This window comes from Drosophila biarmipes, chromosome X (assembly GCF_025231255.1).
Source record: "Drosophila biarmipes strain raj3 chromosome X, RU_DBia_V1.1, whole genome shotgun sequence".
NCBI lineage: Eukaryota > Metazoa > Arthropoda > Insecta > Diptera > Drosophilidae > Drosophila > Drosophila biarmipes.
Genome location: NC_066611.1, coordinates 14722473 through 14747792, shown reverse-complemented (window position 1 = coordinate 14747792; position 25320 = coordinate 14722473). Strand labels below are relative to the sequence as shown.

The window sequence follows — 25320 nt, the reverse complement described above, 5'->3', positions numbered from 1 at the left end:
AAATAACAAAGATATACTCCAACTACGATCTCTATGTCGCCAACGCGTCCGTTTTGAAGTAGCCAGAAAAGCACAAGACATAGTGCAATGTCGGAGATGCCAATCGTTTGGTCATACTGCAAGATATTGCTACAGACCTTTTATCTGTGTCTCTTGCGGTGACTACCATAAATCATCAGATTGTACCAGAAGCAAAGAAGCACCAGCAACTTGCACTCACTGTGGTGAAAATCACCCAGCTAACTTCCGTGGCTGCAAATCCTATCAAAAATTGCTCAAAATGAACGAAAATGTACAGAAAACCCCAAAAGTGAGCATAAACAATAACTCTACACCCAAACATTATGAAAATGGAGTTTCTTATGCTCAAATAGCCAGAAATGCAAATCCAATCACGGAAAAACAAAACAAACGACCAGGAAACCTAACAAATAGGCTACAGGACGCCATTCAACAGCAACATCACTACGGTGCAAAAAATCATGCGCACTTTTTCCCAGATGTGTCACAACAGCAAAATGCACAAGAATCTAAACTAGAAATGGCAGTTGCATCGCTCTCAAAAGCTATCGAAGGTCTATACGCCATGCAAGCCCAGATGCTGAAGATGCTGGTTGCAATTAACGCGCAACTTACACAATGTCCCAAATAAAAATTCTCACCTGGAACACGCGAGGTGCTGCCGGCAAAATGACGGAAATCGGCCACCTTGCGGAGAGAGAGAATATTGACATTCTCCTTCTCACTGAAACGAAGACATCCAACCTTCAACTATTTGGATATGAAGTCTACACTTCAAATCTACCTGACGGCAGCCACAGGGGTGGAGCTGCAATCCTGGTTAACAAAAAGATCAATCACTTTCCCATCGAGCCAATCGTCCATGCTAAAGTCCAAATCGTGGGTGCCAGAATCCAAACATGTATAGGACAAATATTCATCGGATCAATCTATTGCCCTCCGAACTTCAGCTGGACTCAATCAGAATTTGATGACATATTCGCTAACTTCAACTTCCCAAGATCATTTATCAGCGGAGACTGGAACGCCAAACATCCATGGTGGGGTTCTGCGATCACCTGTCACCGAGGTAACTTACTTGCCGCAAGCGCCATCTCAATTAACGCCAACATCCTGGCGACTGGAGCACCAACATACTATCCAAGCGCAGTAAATCGAAGACCATCCTGTTTAGACTTTGCAATTTATCGCAACATTCCACACGACAAGCTAAGCATCAGAGACAGCTGGGACCTTGAATCGGACCACCTATCTCTCATCACTACATTAAAAACAGAAGCCATACAATGCACTCAACGTAGACAACTTCTTAGCAAACACACAAATGTAGCTGTTTTCAAGGAAGAACTATGTAGATCGATACGCCTTAACATTGAGCTCAACTCTGCTGCTGAGATTGACGACGCTGTAGACCTCTTCACTACCAACGTGACAAATGCGGCGAGGAGTGCAAACGTGTACACTGCAAACAATCATGGCAGAGCCCTCATACGCCACTCGAATAGAATTGACCCAAACATTGCAGAGATTCTAGTCCGTAAGAGAGCACTGAGAAGACGTTATATTCGAACGCACAGTCCTGAGGATAAAGCTCAATGGCATAGATGCGCCAGAGAGCTTCACGTTGCCATGGCTGAATTGAAAAATGCGCAATTCGAACATATGCTGACCAATATGGACTATTCTAATGATTCCATTTTTAATATGTGGTCCTTTACCAAAAAAGTAAAAAGAATGCCACAGAAAGTTACGCCTCTGAAGAACAGCAATGGTAACTGGTGTCGCTCCTTAGAAGAGCAAGTACAAACATTTGCGGAACACCTTGGCGACAGATTCACTGCGTTTAATTTCGCATCCGAGGAGGATATCAACAGAATAAACGAAATACTACAGCGCCCTTTCCAGATGTCACCTCCAATAAGACATATCCGTCTGGAAGAAGTCTCAAACATGATACGTACCCTCAAAAGTCGAAAGGCGCCAGGTCATGACCTAATAAGCAACGCAGTACTTAAAATCCTTCCCAAGAGAGCACTATTACTTATCACATTGATATTCAATGCGATACTTAGAGTGCAATACTTTCCCAAAAAATGGAAGAGTGCTAGAATCAGTATGATTCTAAAGCCAGGGAAACCGGAACAGGATCCATGCTCCTACCGGCCTATCAGCCTCCTGCCCTCTTTATCGAAGGTAATGGAAAGGCTGATAGCTTCCCGACTTATAATACACCTAGAAGACAATGATACTATCCCAATGCACCAATTCGGATTCAGAGCCGGCCACAGTACGATTGAGCAATTGCACCGTGTAGTCAATCACATCCTGAAGGCCTACGACAATAAAGAATACTGCAACGGCATCTTTCTTGACATACAACAGGCATTTGATAGAGTTTGGATCCCGGGACTACTAGCCAAAGTCAAAACAGCGCTGCCAGCCAACCTGTTTGAGCTCATCAGATCGTTTCTCACAAACAGAGATTTTTGCGTCCAGTCCAGAGACGCAATCTCTGCAAATGTTGCCATTACAGCTGGCGTTCCCCAAGGAAGCGTCTTAGGACCGCTACTGTACTCCATCTTTACAGCAGACATCCCCAAGCCAAGCTATGAAGAAATGACCTACGACAACAGCAAAATGCTGCTGGCCAGCTTCGCTGACGACGTCTGCTTTCTCAGCTCCTCGAACAGTGAGACCGAGTCTTCACAAACGCTGCAAACCTACCTCAACGAATTCGAGAAATGGGCCACGGCGAACAATATCAAAATCAACGAAAGCAAATGCGTAAACGTTTGCTTTACGTTACGCCGAAAAACAACTCCGGTGGTCCACATTAATAATGTGGACATAGAGCAAGCGACTAAGGCGAAATACCTAGGCCTCACACTGGACAAACGCCTAACCTTCCGAGAACATATTGCCAGAGTCGTCAAAATGTGCAACCTAAAGCGGAACCAATTATTCTGGATGCTAAACAAGAAAAGCAAACTATCTCTAAGATGCAAGCGGCACATTTATCAACAAATCATCGCACCAACTTGGAGATATGGAATCCAAATTTGGGGAGTGGCGGCTGCGTCCCACCGAAAACGTTTCCAAACCGTCCAGAACAAAACATTAAGACAAATCACTGGCTGTGAGTGGTTCGTTAGCGGCCAAACGCTTCACAATGACCTAAACCTGAGTCTTGTTGAAGACCAAATATCGTTCTTCTCAAGCAGGTACAACGACCGTCTAACTGCCCACCGTAATCGTCTAGCCCGGAGATTACAGGGGGCTATCCCAATTCGCAGGCTCAAAAGAAGACATTTTGGGCTGCTCCTAAGAGACTAATATGAATATATTATTTACTTGAAACTAGTCGTAATTTGATCTACTCCTATATACCAAGTTGAAAACTAATTATAATTTATAATTAAGAGATTATTTACTTAAGAAAACATTTAGGTTAAAGGCTTTAATTAGATCTGTTCCTGGATTATATTAAATAAAGATGTTAATTAAATAAAAAAAAATATCTTATGTGTAAGATCTTTTAAAATTAAAAAACTAATATGATCTCCAGATAGTAACTAAGAACACAGATAATTGTATACCTTTCTATGTCAAAGTAAAAGGCCCTAATGAGGGATCACTAAGATAAAAGTAGTATTTTATCCCTCCCTTAAATAATACCTCATGAAGTACCACAACCTTTAATTTATTTTAGAACTCGTTTAACGGCAACCAATCAACAAAAACCACCCATAATCTCATTTAATTTGCAGCTAGGGATGGCACACCTCTTGTCTGCAGTGATGCATTCACCGATAATTGATCGGCTGCTCGATTACGCCTTTGGAAGCGGCTGGCCATGGTCCCAGTAGCCGATCTCCAGCCCGATCCCATGGAAACACATGTGCTGCCAACAGGTTATTTCTTGGACACTGGACACACGTTGCAAACAGGATACGGATCACATGTGGCCGGTTTTCTGATTCTAGTACCGCTAGAAACGGCCTCTCACTGAGCGAAAATAATGGTAATTTAACGAAAAAAAATATTTTAAAAATTTACTTAAAAACTTATATCTTTCCCAAAGAAGCCAACTTCTCATTTACTTTCTTTTTAATATTTGCAAGCGAGTTGTGCCATTTGCAACCACAAAGTAAGTGTCTGTTTAGGCAGTGAAATCGGTGATTTGCCAAATGTTTATTTACGAATAAAGCGTGCCTACAAATGTGGTTCATAAAGTTTAGGTTTTCACTTTGGCAGTACCTAAAAGGTAAGTTTGTAGGCATTGGCACACCCTTAGCCCTCAATTTTCTACCCTATACCCGAGCTTTTTCTAAGTGCACCTGTAGACTTTGTAGTGGAATGGCAGGCTCGACGAGAACTCATAATAGATATGTTGATTTGACAGGATTCGGGATAAGAATCTTCCGATTATGCGCTTGGTCTGCCAGATAAATGTGATGTGCAGCCGTGTAATTCCGTGTTTTTCTGAGTGTGCTAACAACTCTGTCAGTCGACGACTTGCAACTGATTGCCGTGAGTTCTCAATCTTGGCATCTGCAGCTCCACAAGTCCGCACTCGTAATTGCCGCCGAGTGGCAGAAAGGAAAAAGGAAACGCTGGCCGGTGGCAGGTGCAATTAGCTGCGCTGCACAGGTGCCGCACTGTACAGTGAACACGCGTGTGCCGATGGCCGAAAAATAAATCCGGCTGGGCCAAAGGCTTCCGCTGCGAATGTTTAACTTTACTGTTGGCCAATGGCATTTGTTTTTCGGTTGTTGTTTTGCTTCATGCTTGCCCAGCAAATCGGCACATAAATCCAAGCGAGCAAATTCCACAAATTCCGAGAGCCCTCCTCCAACCTGCTAAACACTCCGGGGCAGCTCATGAAAACCGAAATAAATACACAAACGGTCGGGCAAACAGTTCATGTCGGGTGAAAATAGTGAAAAGCATTCATGGGCCACGGCGAGACCGAAAACAAATTTAAAATTCAAACAGTACGCTACGAAACTGAGCCAAACGAGGCGATGGTGCGAACTCGCACCTTTTTCAGGGGGTGCGAGGCTGCACTGGGAGAAAAGGTTCTATAGATGAAGGGGAATTCGGAAAATAAATGCAAAAATAAATTGCATTTTAAGGAAGTTCCCCGTTGCATTAAAAAAACAAATACAATTTTTTAAGGAAATTAAAAAAGTTTTTTTAGGAACACTAAGACAAATAATAATACTAATGGATCCAAAGATATAGCGATTTATACCTGATAACCTATGAATCAAACCTTAAAAAACTAATATTTTTCCCTTAATTTATTATGTATCTTGTGCTTCATCATATCTTCCTCTATCATTATATCTTCAAAAGAAAGTACAAGAAGTATATTTTAAAGTAATAATGTATTATATTGAATATTACCCCATTCTAAAATGGTATTTCATAAATATTTATCAAAATATTAAAATTAAAAAAAATTAAAGTTGGAATACAAATTGTTTATAATTTTTAAAAGCAATACATTGTAAAATGTTTTTTTTTTAATTATTTGTCAAAATAAAAAAGAAAAGATGCTTTGACTTATATTAAAAAATAAATGTTATTTTTACTGATGAATAAAAATTCAACAAATAATTGCTGATATGTGGAATATTATGATATTTAAATATTTAAAAACCTCTCAATGTAATGTTTTATCCTAAATAGTCTTAGCTTAGTGTACGCACCTTGCCTTTGATGAGCGCCTGGACGACGATCACCTGGGCAGCGCGATGAACCTCCTGGATCTCGCCGGGAATGGGGTGTCCCATGCCCGGGTCGAACCAGACCAGATCACCTTCGGCCCAGTCCATGGCTCCGGCGTGGTCGTGCTCCCTTCTCTCTCACTCGCAATCCCCACTCTTCGGTCAGGTCGGCGTGGAAACGATACTTTCCCGAGCTCCTGCGCTCCTGGCCTTCCGCTATATTGCTGACGATCTCTGGATTCTCAGGTCTTCTGCTCGGAATGTTGGGAGTGGATGTTTGCGGCTTGAAGGTGATCTTCAAACCGGTTGATTCATTGCTGCAAGAAGCAAACAAAATGGCATTTGTTAAGTACATTTACATTTTACATTTTTCTCTCAGGGCGAATCGTGAAACGGAAAGGTATTCGGGGAAAAATTCATGTAATTATGGCGCCTTTCTATGAAATACCTCGCTCTTTTGCATTATAAAATAGCTGCCCGGGCGGCTTATCAGGCTTATCCCCACACCTCAGTGCGATTTTGTGGGGGATCGTGAGCGATTCACACCGATGGTGACGGTGACGGTGACTGTTCGGAGTCAATGACGCGAAGGCCGCTCCATGAATGAAAGTACAGATTTTTCGTCTCTTCGCATCCAGGTACCTATATATTTTTTATTTTTCAGCTATTTTTATTTTTTTTTTGTTTCTGTGGAAATGTTTGCCAACCGAGACCGGGGTGCAATGAAATGCAACGGCGGAGGTAAGACAAAAAAATAGTAAAAAAAAAACAACCAAATCGTGAAGCGGCAACAATGACAGTAGCAATCATTCGCATCGTTGCAGAAGATCCGAGGGAATCAAACTTATTTAATAAGACACGTCAGAAATTCACGATTGTCATTGGAAGTGAAGCTCTAATATGCCAAAAGGCTATGGTGACGGGTGGCCAAAAAATGCCAAAAAGCCATTGTATTTTGGATTAATTCTTAATTGGTTTATTAAGCAAATGCATAATATTATCGAAAAAATAGCTTTAATAATTTAATTAAAGTAAATATAGTTTTAAAATATTTTTAAATGAGATGTGGTTTCAATTCTTATAAAGCAAGGTCATAAGCTGTCTAAAGAGGCCATTATCTTTTTATATAAAGATTTGCTTTTATTTGTCTCAATTTAAAGGTTCCGAGAAAATGATTAATGTATCTTATAGGTTGACATTGCCCAAAGCACTTAAATCTCCTGCATTACTGCCAACAAAATACGAGAAGCAGATCAATATTGATTAAAAACCAAAAGAACAAACATGACTTGCCTTCACAATCGGTCAATCAAATCGTTATAAGTGGCACTTGCCAGCCTCAACATGGCCCAATGAAAGCCAATTAATATGCCAAGAATGCGTTTAAAATTATGATCGTCTCGAAACGGGGAACGGCAATCATTCAAGTTCATTAAGAAATTTCCAAAAACAAAACCCATATCGTAAATATGAAATGCGAACGCCCAAAAAAAAGGCCCAGCTATATAGGTTGGCCAAAAGAATATTAAGCAGATGCGGCAAGGGCGAAAAGCGAAGAGTCGAAGACACACTTCTTGGCTTTTGCTGCTGTTGTTTTGTCTTTGCCTTTTCTCAGGCAAAACTTTCACCTGTTTTGCGGCAAATGCCTTTAGCACACACATACATAAATATTTATGCCCAAAACAACAGAAACATCGACTGAAAATAAAACAACGGCCGCCGAGAGGGAGAGAAGTTGTCGCTATTTTATACGATTCGATTTGATTCATGCAGTTTTGTCTTGAGTGAGTCAATCGGATTTGGATTTGCTGGCTGCCAGTGGATTTGGAGTTGGATTGGGTTGGGGCTGTCGATTTTGGTGGCGGAGTTTAAGCCGCAGTTGGGCCTGGCCCAGTAACGAATCTGTGTGCCGCCAACTGGCCTGGCAAGTGCTCACGAATTAACAGAGTCAATAGAGGAACTTGTTTCGAGTCGGCCGGGGGGGAGGCTGACACTCCGTCAGACAATTTCATTCAGTTCGCCGCTTCATCAGGCCAACACGTACGCACCAGCCCTCTCTTTCCCGGCCATCTTTTGGGGCTACACGGCTTACACTGGGCGAGAAAAAGGTATTTTGCATGTAAGAAAAAATATTTCTATAAATTTATTACTAAATAACTTCAGGATAATAGGCTTTACTCTGAAAGAAAATATTTTTCAAATTTTTTCTTAAAATATATGAACATCTAATCCCCAAAAATATTTTTTATATTAATTCTCTTTATTTTTAAATAATTTCTTTGAAATTCACATTTTTCATAAATATAACCTAAATGTCAAGACAGAGCGATCTCAGCTGATTTATGACACCCTTTTGCCATACTTTCAGAACTATTCTCTAAGTTTCAAACCATATTTTCTCTCCGTGTGAGGAAAACAAAAACAATGGCTTAGGCAGCCAACAAAAATCTTGGCTAGCTACGGGTTCGACCGCATTCCGATGCTAAGACGTCGCTGCCTGCAGTCCATGTTTAATGCTAAGGTAGCAACAAAACCAAAACGGCAGCAACGAAAATAGCAACAACAGCCTCAGCATTAACATCATGATTATGCGACAGTGTGTGTGTGTATCTGTGTTCGTAATCAATGAGCAAATATCCAACGATGTGGAATAACAATCATAAGAATTTCATTTGCAGCTAAGTGTTGGATAGGTAAAGCCGAGTTAATGCGGCCTGGGCTGGTCGACTCGGTTGGCAACGGAAATTACGCAATCGAAGATACTTGCATTGGGATTCCTCTTATTTTTCATACGATTTTTTTTCAATTATAAAATAAATATTAAGAAATATCATTTAATTTTGAAGACTTTAGATAAGCAAACAAAAGTAATAGCTTAAAAGATAAAAATATTATTATAAATATTATATTATATACTGTAAAATATTTAACCACATTCTTATATTATATTTAATACCAAAAATTATTAACTTTCAAAAATGAGTCAAGTTCGTCGCCTAAGTCTTTCGTTCTGAAGAGTCAGAAATCAGTTTCCAGCACTGGAAGTTCCAATTGGACTTTTCGTTTATTTTGTATTTTCAAGTCTTTTTCGTTCTGAAGTGACAAGAACATGACCTCCAGCATTGGAATTTCCAATTGGAAAGATCAAATGGAATTATCGTTTATTTTGCATTTTCAAGTTCGTCGCCTAAGTCTTTCGTTCTGAAGAGCGAAGAAATCAGTTTCCAGCATTGGAAGTTCCAATTGGAATTTTCGTTTATTTTGTATTTTTAAGCCTTTTTCGTTCTGAAGTGACAAGAAATTTACTTCCAGCATTGGAATTTCCAATTGGAAAGATGATTTGGAATTATCGTTTATTTTGCATTTTCAAGTTCGCTGCCTAAGTCTTTTGATTCTCGTTGAGCGCCAAAGAACCCGAAATTAAATGTCGCTTCCTAAATCCTCGTTTCCATTTTAACGCGGGAATTATTTCCATGTCAACCGTGTTCCCATGCCCGCCCTAGACAAAACCGAATTCCCCCCGAGACGCCTTTGTTCGATTTCTAAAATGATTTGTTATCAGCCATGACACACGGCTCACACACACAGCGGCAGCCGACCGCACCTGCTCGAATGCTTAAATGTTAAGTTATGCACAAATCGGAGTCGGCTCTCGGTGTTGGCTGGGCTTGAAAAATGTGTGTTCCTCGCTCGGAGCTTATTGATACATTCTTGGCATAGCTGAGGGCTCTGAATGGCCCTAGAAATGGGCGGCTAAAAATGGGAAAGAAAAACAGGGAGGTGCGGCTTTGCCTGCCACGAAGTGAAACTTTGTTTTTTTTTGCTTTATCTGAACAACACCTCAGCATCTCGCGCACGCACAGCCAAATACGATCTTTAATTATGTTGCTTCGGCTGTTTAATTTAACGTTTTCGTTTACGATTTCGATTTTGTTTTAATTGAGTCGGTTTGACGAACTGCAATTTGCAATTCGAGCAGCAATTAATTTCGGTTTACTTCGGCTTACTTTCAAGTTGCGTTTTTGTTACCCACTTAACACGTTCGCAATTATGCATTATTTATTTATTGTTTACTTTTCTTGTGTTATTTTAAGTTTATTGCTTTTCGATATGCAAGTTGGCTTTCGTTTTGGCTGCGTGTGAGCTTTGTTGGCTTAGCAAGATTTATGTAAATAATTAATTTGATAAATCAAAATTAGTTGGGCAACTGAAAAGTTATATTTTTTTTGAAATTAATAAACGAATTGAATTAATTTTAGCCTCGTATTATTTATTTTTATAGTCTTTATTTGGAAATATCAACTTTACTGAGTTCCCACAAATTCTCCAAAGTGAATCTGGCATACCAATCTGTCTGAAAAAATTCCCCATTCCTTTCCTCGCGCCTTAATCCGCAGCTCGTTGCCCTGTGGCTCGGCAGAAACCGCCGGCTAATTCAATTTGGACTGCAGTCCGGGTCCGAGGAAACCCCTTTCCCCGCGAAAGCGGCCAATGCCATTTCAATTAAACCCAACGGGGACGTCAACAACGTCTGGCCGCGACTGCCTGACTGACAGTTTGACTTATTGGCTAAAAGCGCTGGCCAAAAACAGTCAACAACACGCACTCACTCGGCTTGTCTAGGGAGTGACTAGTCATATATTATTCTCCGTTGTTGCAGTAAGCGGCTTAATTGCCCTGCTGCTGCTGCTGCTGCTCTTGGCCCGACATTTTTTCGTTTCGTTTCGTTTCTTAAATTTTTGTTGTATTCGTTTTCGGGTTGGACAAATAGAAAATTTCATGTAGAAAGAAGAAATATTTAGCAAGAAGTTGAAGTCGGCGCACGATTTCACTAGCACCAGGGCCAAAGCCAAAAAACACAAGACCAAAACCAAACCAAAGCCAGAGTCAAGCCAAATGGTATAAGCCAAGTTCGAGCTAAAATGGCGACACACACAAGCACGCACGTGCAGAGAGTAAGCCAAAAGGCCAATAAACCTTTGGAAAAAAAAGATATATATATAGGTATATAAAAAGCGCGCCATGTTGCCAGCCAAGTTTGCTCATCGATCAGAAATACATGGAGAGACAAGCCCACAATGCGGCGGATAACTGGCTGCATGCAGAAACAAAAAAGGGAAATTTTCAAAACGTCTCTGCCGGAGACAATTGAAAGTGGCGGTGCATAAAGTATTCTAACAATCAACCCAACTCAACTCAGACGAACTCAGCTCAGATCCGTTGGTGTCAGTCAAAGGAGTGCCGCTCGATTTGCTATTTGCAATCGTTTGGCGTCTATGCGTTGCTGCCGCACCCGCAACATTGGTGGCAGCAACAAGGGACGACGGCTGCACCGAAAAAAATAATATAATATAAAAAAACTGTTTAGGGCTGAATGAGATCCTGAAATGTGCCAAACAGTACCTAAAAATATTTCTATACCATATTTAATAAGGTAAAATTGCACTTTGAAAGCCACTAAAAAGTAAAAGAAAACCCTTCTCTCAATTATAGATTTAAATAGAATTTTTTTCGGGTGTACCATCACATCCACACACTGGCCAAATGGAAGTGGGCGCCCTCGAGCCGGGGAACAGCTGCGTCTTGGGGGCGTTGCGGAATGTGGGGCAAGGCGGTGCGCGGCCAAAAAGGTGCCGCCACCAAAGATGGGGCTCCGACTCCAGGAACAGCATATGAATAATTAAAAAGAAATCGATTCATAACTTAATTAAAAACCCAGCCCAACAACACAGGCTTATGGAAAACAAAAAGAGCTATTCTGGCTATTTGTAATATTTTTAAAAGATTTTATAGAACATATTTTTTGAGGTACCATCTTTTATTCTTATATTTTTTTTATCTTCCTCATATTTAAAACCTATAACTAACATCTTTTCAACAGCTTTTTTAATTTGCCAATCATAAAGCATTTCTTTGTCAATGAGAAACGCAGGTGAAAGTGTAAAATTTGAATTTAAAAAAAGGTAATCAGTGTTCTGCATTGTTCTTCATCTTGAAGTATAGGTTAGACATTAAAATATTTATGTGCCGAAGCAATCCTAACATATTTTCTAAAAACAAAGTAATTGCAGTCCATTGGGCGACTTTCTCAAAACCCTTTTAAAGCTTAACCCACAAAAATTAAACTATGCCCCATCGATTACATTAAATCAAATCGAGGCTGGCCAAAGTTCCCAGGCGAAATTGATTTCTGATGCCTCCAATTATCGCCCCATCCAAATCGATTAAAACTTAATAACAGTGTGTAGGGCTTCGATCAAAAAACGAAATCGATGACGACAGGCGGCGAAGTATCTGACCGAGATGATGACGCCGAAGATGCGGGAATTTGCCGCAAAAACCACACAGAGAAGTAAGAGATACAAATAAAAAACGTAAATTAAAAATTTCACTCAATGGAGATCACGGTGGCTGTTCGCCTGTGACTATTTTGTTTAAATAAAGTAAAAGTCAATTAACATCTTTGTCGCATTAGCGGAGTGTGAGTGATTGTGAGAGCTGGCATTGGTGGTGTTTGCTTTGGCTTTTGTTATGCATTTTTAGCATTTGTGGCTCGGTTTCTTCTTTGCCATCGTCGCCAGCATGAAAATGAGCACGAAAGCGAAAAGCAAGTAAAAAAAAATTATCGATGGCAAAATGGGAAAACTAGCTCTGGCAATACCAGATACCCTTGTTGGCCAGGCGATTGGCCGAAGGATTTATTTTATTTATTACTATTCACATTTCTATTATTTTCACTTTCTTTGTTTTTATATTTCTTAAATTATAATTTTAAAATGATAGGTATGTATTTAATGGCAAAGAAAAACCCCCAAAAAATATGCACTTCTCTTGAGACTCGTTGCTGAAATTGAAATGCCAAACCCGAAGTGCCTAATGCTTCCAAAAAGCATTCTCCCATAAAATCACTGAAGTATGGCTTTCGGATCAAGACCTTGGTATTTATTCTCAACGCTGACCCCAGTGCGTTGCAACAGTCGAGCCCTAATGAAATCACCCTCCGCCAGGGTATAAAATTATAGCAGCGATAAGAAAACACGGCGCAGAGCAGGGAAAACAAAAGACTCAGGCAACGAACGCGACGGCGAGGAGAGAGGCCAACTAAGAAGGGGTTCGGGAAGGGGGCTTGGAGAGGGGTTTGGAGAGGTGGTGGCGGGGGTCAGGGCGTTGTTGTACGGAAGTGGCTCGCACACACTGGCACAGGCACACACACACACACACACACACACACTCACAGAGACATTCGGACCTGGCCAAGTGGCCGCAGCGGCATTCTTCGATGGCCGGAACCAGTTTTCTTTTGCGCCACCACCAATTTTTTGTTTTATAGCTTTTGCGTCGATTTTTTTTTTTCCTACTTTTTTTCTGGCTTTTTGCACGCCTAACTGTTTGCCATCGTATACCGTTGGCAGCGCAGCGTTCTTGGCTGCTTTGGCCCGGCCATGATTTGCCAAAACGTCGCCGATCGAAACCGAACGAAAGCCGAAAACGATACAAAAACGATACAAAAACGATACAAAAACGATACAAAAACGATACAAAACGAAACGAAACGAACCGAGGCGAACCAAATCGTAGGGATCGCAAGAATTCACCGAATTATAGCATCCAGAACCACTGGGAGAACCGTTAGGACGACGACGGCTTGTGCAACTGCAGCGGTTCCGAGGAATCGGATGCCCCACGTCCAGGTGCCGTTACACAAATTGAAATCGATCGCATTCGTTGGGAGGAACAGGTCTGGGCATCTCTTGGCCTCTGGGCCTTTTGGCCGAGCCCACAGAATCGGCCAGCGTTCGAGGCGAACACGTGCACTTGGCCAGCGAGCGATTGCACCGCCGATGAGCTCACCTTATTACCTCTATAATTAGCCATGATGGGGGTGGCTCGCAGAGCCCACTGTTGCCATTGGCCATGGCAGTGGGGCGGTCTGATTAATTGATTGGCTGATTGTGCATATTTTTGGGGGAAAAGCGTGGATGATATCATGGGGGGAGCGGTATTAACAGTATAATAGTGGTATAGCCCTTTTAAAAGATGGTTTAAGAAGTGATGATCCATGAAGTTTGTATGGAATAGAATTTTTTTTAATATTTTATAGATTTGTATATTGATAATAGGAGAAAATTCTGATAGAAGCAAATGTGTCACTCAATAACAAGAGTGGATATATCATATATGTATTCCAACGAAACCTTTTAATTATTCAGATTGAAAGCAAGTGAATGAGAATATATGGAAGAATTCAATCAAGGGCTCTTCAAAAAGAATCTAACTTTAGTTTTATACAACATACAAAGCTCAAAGCGATAAATATGAAGGAATTCAATGAAGGCTCTTCATATTTTTATAACTTTTTATCCTATATCTTTAGTTTCATACAACATACAAGGCTCGAAACGACTTTCTTATTATCATATTGTAAGCCGCTAATCCTTATAAAGAACTTTCACAACCAATAATATTATTTTCCATAACGTTCTTATAAAAAAAAAAAAAACATACATTGCCCTAAACGACAACCAAATCCTAAGCCCCTTTCCTTATAAACTATTTTCAAAAAAAATGTGTATTACATACGAATATCCCTAACCTTAGGAGCACCCCCTCCACCTGGGTGGCAATCACAGTGGTTCAATGGGAATAATTTTTAATGGCGCCTGGCAATCCTGGCTCCATTGACATTCAACAAGAGTAGTTGTTGTTGTTGTGGCCCCTTGCAAGACTCGGATTCAATTCTGATTTGAATTCCAAGAGAGGCTCCCCCTGCCTCCTCCGCGATCACTCTCTCTCTCTCTCTCCGAGCGCTACTCACTTGCTTTATTGTTGCCTTGCGTTCCAGTAAGCCGTTCTGCCAGCGTGTGAGTTTGTGTTTTATGTTTTTCGAGCTCTTTCTTCTACCGTCTTTCTCCTCGCCTCCTCCCCTTTCTTCGCTCGGTCTCTTTTGGCCTCACTTCGTCACTTCGGCACACAGAACATTAGAAGAGGAGAATTCTGCTACATTTCTTCCGCAGTGTCTTCTGCCGCTCTCTCCGCTCTCTCTCCCCTCCCCCTGTGGCTGCTTCGTTGTTTGTGATTCTTTTCTCTTCTGCGCCGACTTGGTTGTTGCGTTGTTTTTTGGCCAAAAAGTGTCGACGCCTTTGGATTTCGCTTAGCAGAATTAGAACAAATAATTGCACGGCACTTGCGAGTTGGGTAACGAGAAAAAAAACAAAACTTAATTTGACCGCTTATTGTGTGAGAGTGTGTGTGTGAGTGTGTGTAGTTGGGGTTGTAATCCGTGGCACGCCGCGCACCAAAAAAAATGCACAACAATCTCCTCCGGCAGTCGAACAGCAACTGAAATGGCCGAAACCACTGGAAAGCCAGTGGAGCAACGGTCAACGTAGATCACTTGTTGCCGATGGGAAGGGAGAAAGAGAGAGAGAGAGAGAGTCTGAGAGCGGGCGCAGGGTTGTCGAAAGCATAAAAATATCAGTGTATCAGTGCCCCTATTAAAAATAATTAAAAACAAATGATCCTAAAAAAATAAAGCGGGTTTTAAAAAATATGTATGCCTAATTTTTGATTTTTAGCTTCCAAAATATTTGTCACAGCCAACTAACAACCAAGACTTGTAACTTGTAACACTTTCATCTGTGACTTTTTTTTTTTAGAACAATAACACATAATATAAAACATTTTTCAGGCCAATTGACAACTCTATTTGGGAGAGAGCTCAAAACCTGGCCAAGAGCCGCGCTTGGGGCCGAAACAGGTTTAGCCATCTCACGCGCTTTTATTTTGTAATTGCCGGCAGTGTGACCAATTTGAAAACCAAACCAAAAATACTAAGCAATTTTAAAATAATTGAAAAATATTTGTGCTACTTATAAAGTTATTAAAAAAAATTTCCTATGATTCCCAAGTAAATTGAATAAGCAAAGTAACCAACTTGAATACATTTTTAAGCAAATGAGTTTCTACAACAAATTTAAAAAAATTATACGATAGAAAGTAAGTAGCCCAAAAAAAATGTGAAAAAGTTTTTAATCGTTTAAACATATAGTCAAGTTATCAGGAAGAATATACTTTATTCAAGGATTGAAAATATTAAGCTGAGTTCTCTGAAACTCCAAAGCTCCAAAGTCTAACTCCAAACTCCAAGCAGTGCAACGAACTGCTTGACAAAGCCCGCGCATTTGAATTTGATTCATTAGAATACCCATTTTTTAACTTTTTGGGTAGTAACTTAAAAATTCTTGGATCTTAAATCATCTGGGATGAAATTTTAAATTAATATATGTTTTTTTTTAATATATTTCACACATTTACTTTATTTATTAAGGCGACAGAAAAAAAATGCTACGATGACTACGGGAGGAGCGACCGGGGATCGCTGCCCTAAATCTCCGGATAGGCGCTGCCAATGAGGTTCTTGCCCCGGTAGCGCCACGAGTAGGTGACGATGCCGAACTTGCTGTTGCCCAGGGACACCGGGCAGGTGCGATCCGGACGCAGCTGGAAGCAGACCGTGTACAGGGCGAGCTCCAGTTCCGGCGAGGTGCCCACGAAGACCGTGTTCACCGGCTTGTTGAGTCCCTGGTGCGAGAACCGGATCTTAACGACTTTTCCCTTCTGCAAAAGGGAAAGACAACCAATGAAGTAAATCCCTAGAGGCTTAGGGGAGACCCACTCACCGTGCCAATGTCCTGCTCCTTCAGGTATCCCTTGTAGTCGAAGCGGCCGTCCTTCTCCTCGTCGCCGATGTAGACCCAGTTGTGGAACCCGATGATGGTGCCCTCCTTCACCTCGTAGACGAAGACGTGCTCGAAGCCGGAGCTGCCGATCTTGCCCTTGCCGCGCGAGTACTGGGTAAACCAGAGCTCCTTGACCAGGTCGCGGTGCGTCTTGGGATCGGGTCCGACCACGCCCTTCTGCTGCAGGAACAGCATGGCCTGGCGCATCACCGGGGTGGCCATCACCGCGTCCAGGAACTCGTTCTCCTCCTTGCGCTCGTTGGGGGTCACGTGCTCGTTCACCTGGGTGTCGTGCTCGTAGTTGTTGAACAACAGCCGCATCTTGGCGATCGTCGGGGACTCCAGGGCCTTGGGGTCCACAGTCAGGAGACTTCGGGAGGAAGTTAAATTAATACATCGGTTGATTATAGAAACATTTAACAAATCATGAGAAAAATGGCATATAATAAGCAAAATAACTCAAAAAATCCAACTTAATTTTTTATCTTTACAGAGACTTTTTCTACTAATAAAATATTTATAAAATATTTAACAAACCAAAGGGAAAAGGACATGATATCACGCATAATTACACTAAAAATCCATATTGATTTTTACACATTTTCTACTAATTAAATATTTATAAAAAAATTAATATATAAGAAAAATGACATGATGTCAAGCATAAATACACAAAAAATATCCATAATATTCATTTTTTAACTTTTTAGTTATTTTTTTTACAATAAACAATGTATATTTAAATTATAATTTGGTTTTTGTTTTGGTAAATAGTAAAACTACTAAAAAATATTGAGATATATGTATGTAGTTTGCTATAAGTATGACTATTTCATATTCATATTATCTTCTCTTGTTTTTTCGAAATTAATTTTCAGAAATTGAAAATATATTTTTACTTATCACTAAATTTGATTTTTTAAAAATATATTTAAGAATGAGAAACTTATGGGCAAAACGAACCCCTTAAAAAGTGGTAATATGGTAAAAATTATTAGGGATATAAAAACATCAAATATTTTTGATCAAAGCATTAAAAAAAATACTAGGAATTTTATTATTATTATAAATTTAATATGAATATCGTAAATTAAAGTTAATGAAAGCCAGCTTATTCTAATAGCAGTAGCTCCCTCTACAGATTACTTACGGGTTGGGTGCCTCGTCGGCGCTGTCGATGGACCGCGTGCGTCCCTGCAGGTTCACCTGGATGTTGCCGAGCTGGCTGTTGGTCTCCTTGGTGTACAGCTGCTCCGTCAGCTGGCGGATCTCGTCGTCGGTGGCCACAGAGTTGCCCGACGTCTGGAAGCCGGGTCGCACAGTGGTGGTGCTGCCGTCGACCTTGTGCGGTCCCAAGGACGCTCCATGGCCGGGCGTGGGCGGTACGGAGGGCGTGTGCGAGGACGGGGACGTCGCTATGGGCACTGGCGTGGTCTTGGTGGGCGGATGCACCGGATGCTGGGGCGTCGGCAGCGGCGATTGCCAGGCCGAGGGAGATCCCGGCGTGGGTGTGGGCGAGCCTGGCGGCGTCTTGGCCGCCGGCAGCGCCGGGAAGTCCTCCTTTTGGGATGGCCGTCGGGGTCCCGGCAGCGCGGGGAACTCATCCTTCTGCTGCGGTGCCTTACCTGTGGTGCTGGTGACGGGCTTGTGGGTGCTGGTCGTAGTGGTGGTGGAGCTGGTGCCGATGCCGAAAGCCGGGCCAGGACGTCCTGTTCCTGCTGCTCCCTGTGCCGGACCACCGCCATAGCTCAGGTCGTAGCTGTTGGGCTGGGGCTTCTGTGGTCGGTAGGGGGCGAAGCCAGGTGGCAGGCTGGGTGCTGCAGTGCCTCCCTGCAGCGGGCGTCCCTGAACGGGCTGCTGCGCTGGCTGCGGCGATCTTGTGCTGGTCGTTGGCCACTGGGGACCACTGGCCGGCGGCGGAGAGGCGCCGAAGGGCGAGGATCCCGGTGTGTCGGGTCGCGGACCCAATGGCACCAGCGGAGCATGCGAGATGACCAGTGGCGTGGGCCTGTGGCCCGCCGTGGGTGTAACCACCACCGATTTGGCACTGGTGGCCACTGGCGGAGCAAGGGTCGTCGTGGTGGTGGTGGTCTCACTGCCAAAGAACTTCTTGAAGCCGCCGAACCAACTGGACTTCTTGGTCGTCGTCTCCACCGCGTCCAGGGGATCCGGCGTGATCTGCACCTCGCTCTTGTAGGCAGCTGTTGGAGCATAAGTCGGGCGATTGTTGTTTACCTGTAAGCCGAGTGAATCACCTGCCATTTCACCTACCTGACGGATGAAAGTGCCCCACCAGAGCCAGGCACAAAAACAGTGCGCTCAATGCCAGGCAGCGCATTTTGCTCGTTTTATTAGCACTTCGCCTTGGTTCACTGCGATTTGTTCGATTTCTTAGACTGTTTTATGGGTTTTTTTTTTTACCTCGTAGACAACTCGACCGACCGAACGGAGACTCAGACATCGACTGACTGGCGGAGAGACTCCAGCGCGGCATCCGCCTGATCTTGGCGATCGCAGCTGATGTTGCCGCTGTCGCCGGTGTTGCTGCTGTTGTTGCTGCTGTCATCCGATTCGCGGTTGTTGTTGGTTTTATTAATGAGCTTACGCCGCAATCGTCGGCGGCGTGGGTTTTGCCTCCGCGCAGGTACCCTTCCTCACTTGGACAAGGGCATTTTAGTTTGGAAAATGTAACGAATTAATTATTACAAAAATCTGTATAGTTATAGTAATTTTTATTCCTAAGCCAGGTTTTAATATAGAAAACATGCAAAAAAATTGAAAAACCTTTTTAAAAATATTTTCTCTGTATCGAAAAGTTACAGTTAAACTTGAATTTTAATAGTTTTTGAAAGAATAGAAATACCTATGACTTCTGGAATGTTAAAAAATGTTATAAAAATATAACTTTAATATTTTTTTATTTTTCATTCAAAAGACAGTCGCAAGTGCATGCAAGTGCCTCTACATTATCTCCAATTTATGATTTCAATTCTGTGATATATTAAATAAGCCTAAACTAATATTAATATTATTATTATATACATTTTTTTACCTATAATATTTTAATAAGCACATAATAAACTACATTAAAGTCATATTGAATGATTTCAAACACCATAAATTCATTCTTACATTGTAAATTTCAAAGAAAACCATTGATTTTACATTTGTTTTTTATATGTGCAGTATACATGGTTCTTAAAAATGTTTTAATATTTTCTTTAGAACCATAAAGAAAAGACAGTCGTTCGAGCCGCACTACCTGAAACAGCGCCGAACTTGCAGTGGACAGTGGAGGGACCTGCTTCAAGGGTTGTTCCAGGGTCGTGGTCCACAATTACCTGGGCAGAGCACTAATTGTCAAACAAAAACCCGACCACTGCGATCAAAAATAGCCCCAAAAGATCCAAGCGAATGCGGGGGTAGTCCGAACTTTTATTTGCCCTCGGAAATGGCTCACGTAAGCGGTTCGAGCGAATGGGGCTTACATAATGCCCTGGAACTCGGCTCTCGGATTTCGGCATTGTTCCGATCTGTTCTGATCTGCTCTGATCCCCCGGGCAAGACGACTCGGTCCCAATCCCACTCCCCCGGCCATTTGGCAGCACTAATTAATTGCACTCGCGCAGGAGAGCGCTGCGGATCGTTCTAATAAATAATAATGAAACTGAAAACTCGGCGCTCGAATCGGGGGCTTATCGCCCCAGGGAAAGGCCACTGGCAAAGGTTATGTTTTCGAGTGCTCCACTTGAGCAAACAGCGATAGTCGGTTCGAAGAGCTTCCCAAGGCGCATTCGAAAGACTTGAACGCCGAGAAGATAACCATCCCACCCGTGATCCCTTGAAAATTTCAGCTATTCAACTTCAGATGATTAATGGGGGCTTAAAGCAAGGGAAAATGAAATTAAACGTTGAGATACACATATTGTTTTGAGGCCATTTTTATTGCTCTATAATTGTGTTTATGTAGAATTTACATAGAGATTTGAAAAAAAGGTTCTATTCTTTAGTGCCATAATTAATTTACTGCTAAAATATCATTCTACATTCAACAATTAGGTTAATTGTTTCTAGCTATTGTAATTTTTGTTCACTTTTTGTTAAGTGAATTGGGCATTTTTCATCATAAATCATTTTAAATAAAGCTAAAACCATTAATTTATTAGAAATATATTCGGTAACTTTGCTAGTTTTATATTTTATTTATGATTATTTTTTAAGAACTCGCACTACTTATTCATTTCTAAAAACTTACCTTCCAAATTAAACATATTTTAATTTTAATTCAATTTCTTTACTTTTAGAAAGAAAGAAAAATTAAGAAAGTCATTTTGTATTAAAATTTCTTGGTATTATTTTTAGTAAGCAATATAATACGAAATAATGGAATTGCGCTTTCATCGATCTAGCAAAAACGAGTGAGAAAGAAAGTGAAAGGCTGTCAGAAATTTTAAGGCCTACTTTCAGGCTGAAAGGAAACATTTTCTCACAATCGTTATTCTTAATTATTTCTTAATTTAAAAAAGTGCAACATGGATCGCTTTAGAATTTTAAAATAACATTTTTTCCAATAAACACAATACATGTAAAACAAAGACTATACAAGTATATTTCTTACACAAACATTAAAACAATGGATAGAAAGACCTTTTAATTAGGATCCCTTGCCCGTTGTCAAACACTCTTGTTGATCAGCTTCTTGCGAATGGTCTCGTCCAGAGGGGGAATGGCCTCGCGGGGAATCAAGAAGGTGGACAGGTTGAACAGATCCAGAAACACCTTATAGCGATCACTGGAGAGAAAACGAAAGGGGTAGTGGGTGTGTGTGGGTGAGTTAGGAGTCAATGATCTCCGTACGAACAGATCTGTGATCATCACCTGAGAGTGGAGCGCAGATATTGATAGCCGGACGATCCACCAGTTCCCAGCTGCTGGGAGCCAATCATGCGTTGCACCATGATCACGTGATTGTCTGGGGAGGGAGTAGAAAGTAGTGGGCGAGGGAAAAAATTATACCACAATATATATTATAAATATTAAATAAAAGTAAACCAAAATTAAAGTTTTTAGATTTAAGATTATATTTCATAGAGTTAAAATAATAAATAAGTCAAGAGTTAAAAAATGCGTTAAAATAAAATAAAACAGTACAAATCTCGATTGAAAAAAAGCATATAAATAGATAAAAAGCAAAATAGGTGCCCAAACCAGTCTTAAGTCTTAAGTACTAAATACTACTCACATCTCCACTTGGTGATCAGCGAATCGATGTCCATGAGCAGGGTGAGCAGCTGGTGGGGCTGGCTGAACCTTGGCTCGTCCCGGTAGAAGGTGATCATGATGGCGCCCTGGAGGGCTCGATGGCTGAACCGGCGGTCGCCGCGCCGCACCAGGGCATCGTGCACCGCCGGATCGAAGATGGAGCGGTACACCTCGCGCCGCTTCTCGATGTCCATGAGGCGATAGCTCTTGGCCTTCTCCACCGGCTCCAGCAGGGCGCTCTGCACCTGGGCCTCCAGGAAGCGGTCCACGCTCTCCTGGAACTTGGCCCAGAAGTTGAAGCCGCTCTCCTCGAGGCCCGGCGTCCGCTCCAGCCAGCGCTGCACCAGCTCCAGCAGCGAGGGCTCCTGCTCGGAGCTCCTAATGGCATTCCTTGCCCCGTCGTCGCTGAAGACATCCGAGTACTTCTGGTTGTACCTCACCCGCTGCTCCGTCAGCACGCCCAGCTTGTTCTCGATCAGGCGGAACTGCAGCGACTGGAAGCCGGAGGCGGGCGCCAGGTACTTGCGGAAGTCCATGAAGTCCAGCGGGGTCATCGTCTCCAGAATGGGCACCTGGTCCACCAGGAGCTGTAAGAGAAGACGAAATGATGAGCTGCACTGGTAAAAAATTACATATTAAGACTAAATATCTGCATATTAATTGTAATATATGTATGTTATTTCATATTTTAACTATTAAACTTAAACTCATTTAAATCAAAATAAAAAATATTTATTTTATCTTATTTATTTTAACTATTTTTTGATATTAAAAACTAAGTAAAAAAAAGAATTCATCATTAAAAATAGTTTTGTATTTACTAATTGAATTTCAATTTCTATATTTAATATTTTCTCTTAAACAAAATTAAAACGGAAATGGATCTGATTGTAATCAAATATTTGAATGGATGAATATAGATGAAAATATCATATCATAGAACAGATAATATGTTTTACTCTTTACATACAATTATTAATGTAATCCATGCATCTTATAATCAATTTAAATTTAAATTAAATATTATTTATTATTTTATTGTAAATTATTTTCCCTTGGACCATCAGTTCCTATCAAAGAACTCACCTTGAGAATGAGAACCACTCGGTTCAGTCGCTTGACAATCTCCAGGGTCTTGGTCTCGTCGATGACCTCGGCGTCCAGCATGTCCCGAATGGAGTCGAACTCGAAGATGATCTGCTTGAACCACAGCTCGTAGGCTTTGAAGGGGCAATATATTAGCACACTGGCGGATCTGTTACTGCATACCAGGCCCACTCACCCTGGTGCGTGATGATGAACAGGTGCTCATCGTGCACGGGTCGCTTGTCCTCCTCGGAGAGCATGCACTGGGCGTCCAGGAGCTTGTCCAGCATCAGGTACTCCCCGTAGATCTTGCCCACCTCCGTGGTCAGCGGCACCGCCGAGTCGTCGTGCTCGTTTCTGGGGGTTGGGATCTGGCTATTGGGAATCGCATTTCTACGGACCGCACGTGGTCGTGCTCACCCGTTTCCTGCGTAGGGACAGCTCATGCTCGCTCCCGAATCGTGGCTGCTCGACCGGCGGACGCTGGCGAACTGAAGCGGTCGCGGACCGGCGGCGAGACCCCAGCGAACCGATAGCCGAGAGCCGCTGAGCGCTCCACCCCAGCTCGGTTCCCTCCACTTCAGTTCCGACTGATTGCACAGGCGGCGATCTGATCCCAGATAGGCCGCGAATTATCAAGCGCCGGAGGTGAAAGTGCGACTACACACAGCTCTTGCCCACTAACTGCCGCTGAGAAGTCCGAAACTGAGTCGTAAATATTTTGGCTTTTCTCAGCCTTTTCAACTATGTATACATACTGTTTTGCATTTCCGATTTCAGTCAAAAAAACTGATTTTCTGGGGGGTATATCACAATTTTTTGGATATCAGATTTTAGTCAAAAAAACAGATTTTCTTGTGGTTTTTTAATCGTAGTTCTCCCAAATCAAGGAGTACAGCCAAAAGGCCGACTGTTTTGGAAAGCTGGCTTAATTTGCTATCGATCTGCATCACTTAAAAGAAAATTTATTTTTTGACCCATTTTCTCAATTTTTGTAAGGGGGTGTATCACAATTTTTTGGATTTCAGATTTTAGTCAAAAAAACAGATTTTCTTGTGGTTTTTTAATCGTAGTTCTCCCAAATCAAGGAGTACAGCCAAAAGGCCGACTGTTTTGGAAAGCTGGCTTTATTTGCTATCGATCTGCATCACTTAAAAGAAAATTTATTTTTTGACCCATTTTCTCAATTTTTGTAAGGGGGTATATCACAATTTTTTGGATTTCAGATTTTAGTCAAAAAAAACAGATTTTCTTGTGGTTTTTTAATCGTAGTTCTCCCAAATCAAGGAGTACAGCCAAAAGGCCGACTGTTTTGGAAAGCTAGCTTAATTTGCTATCGATCTGCATCACTTAAAAGAAAATTTATTTTTTGACCCATTTTCTCAATTTTTGTAAGGGGGTGTATCACAATTTTTTGGATTTCAGATTTTAGTCAAAAAAACAGATTTTCTTGTGGTTTTTTAATCGTAGTTCTCCCAAATCAAGGAGTACAGCCAAAAGGCCGACTGTTTTGGAAAGCTGGCTTTATTTGCTATCGATCTGCATCACTTAAAAGAAAATTTATTTTTTGACCCATTTTCTCAATTTTTGTAAGGGGGTATATCACAATTTTTTGGATTTCAGATTTTAGTCAAAAAAAACAGATTTTCTTGTGGTTTTTTAATCGTAGTTCTCCCAAATCAAGGAGTACAGCCAAAAGGCCGACTGTTTTGGAAAGCTAGCTTAATTTGCTATCGATCTGCATCACTTAAAAGAAAATTTATTTTTTGACCCATTTTCTCAATTTTTGTAAGGGGGTGTATCACAATTTTTTGGATTTCAGATTTTAGTCAAAAAAAACAGATTTCCTTGTGGTTTTTTAATCGTAGTTCTCCCAAATCAAGGAGTACAGCCAAAAGGCCGACTGTTTTGGAAAGCTGGCTTAATTTGCTATCGATCTGCATCACTTAAAAGAAAATTTATTTTTTGACCCATTTTCTCAATTTTTGTAAGGGGGTGTATCACAATTTTTTGGATTTCAGATTTTAGTCAAAAAAACAGATTTTCTTGTGGTTTTTTAATCGTAGTTCTCCCAAATCAAGGAGTACAGCCAAAAGGCCGACTGTTTTGGAAAGCTGGCTTTATTTGCTATCGATCTGCATCACTTAAAAGAAAATTTATTTTTTGACCCATTTTCTCAATTTTTGTAAGGGGGTATATCACAATTTTTTGGATTTCAGATTTTAGTCAAAAAAAACAGATTTTCTTGTGGTTTTTTAATCGTAGTTCTCCCAAATCAAGGAGTACAGCCAAAAGGCCGACTGTTTTGGAAAGCTAGCTTAATTTGCTATCGATCTGCATCACTTAAAAGAAAATTTATTTTTTGACCCATTTTCTCAATTTTTGTAAGGGGGTGTATCACAATTTTTTGGATTTCAGATTTTAGTCAAAAAAACAGATTTTCTTGTGGTTTTTTAATCGTAGTTCTCCCAAATCAAGGA

General features: G+C 41.4%; 3 protein-coding genes across 3 annotated transcripts in view; all 3 read right to left on the bottom strand.

Annotated features, from left to right (window-relative positions):
* The window catches only part of LOC108025738 (unconventional myosin-XV), a 44974-nt gene extending 29876 nt beyond the window's left edge, over positions 1-15098 (bottom strand). The window contains exons 1-2 of the mRNA XM_017096326.3: positions 14569-15098; positions 5736-6070 (exon numbers count right to left, since the gene is read on the bottom strand). Coding sequence (XP_016951815.1) covers positions 5736-5861 — 126 coding nt within the window. The 5' untranslated portion in view covers positions 5862-6070; positions 14569-15098. The remainder of the gene's footprint in view (positions 1-5735; positions 6071-14568) is intronic.
* Positions 15099-16034: 936 nt separating this feature from the next.
* Positions 16035-18960, bottom strand: LOC108025916 (endoribonuclease CG2145). Its single transcript, XM_050889480.1, has 5 exons — positions 18914-18960; positions 18764-18864; positions 17643-18693; positions 16433-16862; positions 16035-16370 (listed from the first exon to the last, which is right to left on the bottom strand). Exons 2-5 carry the CDS (start codon positions 18828-18830, stop codon positions 16137-16139), a joined length of 1782 nt encoding a protein of 593 aa, XP_050745437.1. The 5' UTR covers positions 18831-18864; positions 18914-18960; the 3' UTR covers positions 16035-16136.
* A 2118-nt stretch (positions 18961-21078) lies between these two features.
* On the bottom strand, positions 21079-23372 carry LOC108025608 (tryptophan 2,3-dioxygenase). Its single transcript, XM_017096143.3, has 6 exons — positions 23261-23372; positions 23037-23197; positions 22841-22974; positions 21735-22341; positions 21371-21464; positions 21079-21284 (listed from the first exon to the last, which is right to left on the bottom strand). Exons 1-6 carry the CDS (start codon positions 23284-23286, stop codon positions 21167-21169), a joined length of 1140 nt encoding a protein of 379 aa, XP_016951632.1. The 5' UTR covers positions 23287-23372; the 3' UTR covers positions 21079-21166.
* Positions 23373-25320: the final 1948 nt, after the last annotated feature.